Genomic DNA, 3,710 nt, shown 5'->3' with positions numbered 1-3,710 from the left:
AATTCTGTACACTGGGACAAAGTCTCAACAGTCATGAGCAACTTCTTTGTCCTTGTGCTTATATCTAGAGACGTAGTAGACCAGTTTTAGCTTACGTTTTGAGATAGAAAAGAGTAACATGACAGGAACTAAAGTGCTAAACACATCACCTCAGAATCAATCCCAAGGAGTCACATGAAAGGAAAAACAGGTTCTCCCATATAAAGACGTTTGCAACAGAACACAGTGCAATAGGCTCTGAGAATGGCTTAGAAGACCTTTGGTGGGGCATCGCTATTAATGCTTTCTGCCAGATGGAATACATTCTAAGCAAAGACCGCCTTAGAGCTTCTTCCCTTTAGTTCACACAGCTCTCCAAAGTCCAGACCCAATCAGCTTTGGAGAGTTTTTTTTTTTTTGCTGTAAGTTTACAAAGGGCAAGGATGATTTTAAGAACCTCCTTTTCCCAAAGTTTTGAAGATGATTTTTCCCCCCTTTCCATTTTCCCAGTTTGCTACATTGATTCTGCTCCACATGATACAGACGTTCATGATCTGGTATCATTATAACGATCTATATATATATTCCCCTGCAAAAAAATCTTGGGAAGACCATGCCAGGAGGCCATTCAAAACTACTCAATATGCCCCAATTTTCAAGGCGATCTCAGAAAATGGGATGGGCCTATGTTTTTAAACCCATCTAGCAAACACCCCGACATCACAACATCTTGGCTGGCTGAGGATGGGTGTGCATCCTTTAAGGCCCAGGAGACTAGACTGCCTGCTGGTCACCTCCTACGCTGGGGAGTCAGAGGCTGGGGTGGACCAACCCCACTGCAGAGACTGTTGAGTCTCTGAAAAAGTAAGAGTCCAGGAAGAGGCGGAAAGAAACAAGTAGATACAGCTGCTTCTTCTCTCCCACATGCTCACTGCACATTGTTGTTGAGGATGCAGGGATCCACCTGGGAGGAAGAACGAAAACATTTTAGTTCCGGTAAAAACTAAAAGAAACCCCCGCTTTAGGAATCCCTCCAACTCAACTTCCTATAGGAGGTTTGGAACAAATGCAGTGGTCAAATGACAATTCTCACCTCCGTGTAGGTAGGTGGTGGGATGAACTTGAACTCGGGCGCATACATAAAAATAGGGCTGTCTTGAGAGCCATCTGTGTCGTCTAGCAGAGGAGTGGTGGGGCTCTCCAACCGGTGGTCTTCAGGAATGATATCCATATAGCAAGGAGGAGCTGGACAGAGAGAGGTTGGGGATGAGAAACCTGGCCCAGACGTGGCCGACCGTCCCAATTTTACACACCCAAGCAGGCCCTAGGCTAAGACATTGGGTCTGGCTCACCTTCTGGGGTATCAGGGAGGTTGAGATCTACCCAACTCATCTCGGAGCTGGTCTGGCTGGCCATGCTGGACGTGCGGCTGCTCAGACCCGACCTGCTGCCAATCACCAGGGGCAGGTCCAGAATGACTTTCTTGGAGCCAGGGACGCTAACGTAGATCTAGAAAGGAAGTTGGCAGTTTGTTAGACTGGAGGTCTGGAGAAAACACCACTGCTGTTCCGACAGATGAACAATCGCTCTCTCCAGGCCCACCCCGCCCCACTCACCAGCAGGAAATATTCAACTCGGAGGATGTTGCAGCCCAAGATAGAAGGCCTGATCTTCTGCACCCGGAGGCTCTTGCCACGCCATGATGCACAGGTTCCTGAGATGATATGATTGCCTCTGACAGATGACAGCTTCTGCGTCAGCACCTTGGTCTGGCCGTTGGCAAGGTAAGTGTGGCGGGCCACGATGGCAGCTTTGGGAACCACGATTCGGGAACATGTGTTTTCAAAGTCGGCATGGATGGAAATCTCGTCACCTAGCAACAAGAAAGATGAAGCTGATGCTAAGTACAGTTGATGACTTTCCTTCTGCCCCTGCCCTGCCCACACCCCCAAAACCCACAGTTTCTATTTTGTCAGGACTTAGGCTTTTACCTTCACAAAATCCTTTTCTGTCGATTCGGGCAGAGACAGACACCCGCCCATCAGGAATGAACATGCAGGACACTTTCTTCTCCTTTTTAGCAGACACGGGAGCCTATGTAGAAGAGAGGGGGTTGATTTGAGACTTTCTGGAGACACTTTCTCTGCTTTTTTTTTTTTTTTTTAAGGATATGTTTTTAGGAAGAGAGGAAGAGAAAGGGAGAGAGAAGCATATATCGGTTGCCTCCCAAATTCTCCCTGACCTCGCCCTGACTGGGGATTGAACCCGAGACCCTTCGATGTACCTCTTACCTAGAGCAGGCAGCTTTCCCTCCCACCTTGATGACTTAGAACTTGAAACACTAAGGTGTTTCAATCTAATGCCCAAGACATGTGACTTATCATCCCTGAGACCCAAGAGAATAGAATCTTAAACTGAACCTCACCATCAGATCAGGGGTGTTGATATCCACTAGATCCACCACTTCAAAGCTTTTCTTTGTCTCTTGCGTTGGCTGGCTGGGGCGATCAAGGAAAGCCTTTACCCAGTAGTCTACATGCCCGTATTTTCCTTTGAAGGATGTTCCCAGAGGCCTGTGTCAAGAAAAAGGAAACAATTTAAAAATACTCTCCAGGATCAAGTGAGGGGAAGATCTTGAGATAGAAAAGTCCAAAGATGCACTTCGCTGATACCTACCCCTGAGGAAGCTCAAAGCCAAACTTGTACTCATATTTGTTTCCAGGTCTCATGATAACCATCTCATTCTCACCTGCAGGGAGAGAAAGGCGATACCCGTTAGGTTTCTTGTTACACTTAAAACGCATCTGTGTGATAAGAATTCTTGGGCAGCACACACCATCTATTGTAGCACCCCCATTTCCATCCCTTATGTTCTTCACTGAGAAATTCTGATGCATTTTGTTGGGCAAAAACTTGCAACGTTTAAAATTAAGCTGCTAACGTCTCAAACAGGAAAGAGTAACTTATGCATACCAAAAAAATTAAAAAAATCTTTAAATAGCTAAGGCAAAATCCCGCAGGATCACTCTAAGAAATAGGACAAATTGACCTTTTTTGATGGGGGAAGGGGTTGCAAATTTAAAACTTAAAATATAAGGACACAACACAAACCGCTCAACCCGAGCAACTTCGAGCATTTAGAAGCTCCCTGTATTCGTTTCAAACTTCTCAAATCAGCTCCCCCACACCCCCCACACACCCGCAGAGAACCCCGGAGCTCACCTGTCGGCTGGTCCTCCAGCAGCAGCGTGTCCTCGTAGCGCAGGTACTCCAGGGTCTGCTTGCACTGCTGGGACCCGTGCAGCCACAGCACCTTGGCCACCCCGCAGGCCAGCACCCGGACGGCCTTGACCCGCGTCACCTCACACACCTCCACCATCACCCGGCCGGCCACCTTCTCCCCGCTGCAGTACACCTTCTCGGGGTCGGTGAAGACCACCTCGAAAGACTTGATCTTCTTGAACACCACCATGATCGGGCGAGGTCGGCTGGGGAGCAACGAGTGCGGGTCGTGGGGGTCACAAAACCCTAAATCCACGGGCGCTTTAAAAGGACGGAAGAGCAGTTCCCTCTGCAACTCTCGGCAACTTTGGAAAAGAAGTCCGAACAGGGGAAGCTGTTGGCGATGCAAAGGATTCCAATAGGAGCACAGCTGGGGGCGCGGGGCTCGGCGGCTGATAGGTGTTCAGTCCGCAGAAACCAGGGCGCTGCCGCCGCGGCCGGAAACCGCG

General features: G+C 48.7%; 1 protein-coding gene across 1 annotated transcript; it reads right to left on the bottom strand.

The window, feature by feature from the left end:
- Positions 1 to 384: 384 nt before the first annotated feature.
- TXNIP (thioredoxin interacting protein) lies at positions 385 to 3,704 on the bottom strand. Its single transcript, XM_005884945.2, has 8 exons — positions 3,202 to 3,704; positions 2,656 to 2,728; positions 2,405 to 2,552; positions 1,971 to 2,073; positions 1,596 to 1,852; positions 1,332 to 1,488; positions 1,073 to 1,224; positions 385 to 943 (listed from the first exon to the last, which is right to left on the bottom strand). Exons 1-8 carry the CDS (start codon positions 3,449 to 3,451, stop codon positions 908 to 910), a joined length of 1,176 nt encoding a protein of 391 aa, XP_005885007.1. The 5' UTR covers positions 3,452 to 3,704; the 3' UTR covers positions 385 to 907.
- Positions 3,705 to 3,710: the final 6 nt, after the last annotated feature.

The sequence above is a fragment of the Myotis brandtii genome, unplaced genomic scaffold (assembly GCF_000412655.1).
Source record: "Myotis brandtii unplaced genomic scaffold, ASM41265v1 scaffold882, whole genome shotgun sequence".
Taxonomy (NCBI): domain Eukaryota; kingdom Metazoa; phylum Chordata; class Mammalia; order Chiroptera; family Vespertilionidae; genus Myotis; species Myotis brandtii.
Note: the sequence above shows the minus strand (reverse complement) of the source record. Positions and strands in the feature narration are given on the sequence as shown.

Bases quoted from the DNA above. Each gene is read 5' to 3' on its own strand.
- TXNIP (XM_005884945.2), bottom strand. From the start codon at position 3,451: ATGGTGGTGTTCAAGAAGATCAAGTCTTTCGAGGTGGTCTTCACCGAC. The intron at 2,074-2,404 runs GTGAGGTTCAGT...TCTTCTACATAG, and splicing joins TCAACACCCCTGATCTGATG to GCTCCCGTGTCTGCTAAAAA. The intron at 1,853-1,970 runs GTAAAAGCCTAA...TCTTGTTGCTAG, and splicing joins CAGAAAAGGATTTTGTGAAG to GTGACGAGATTTCCATCCAT.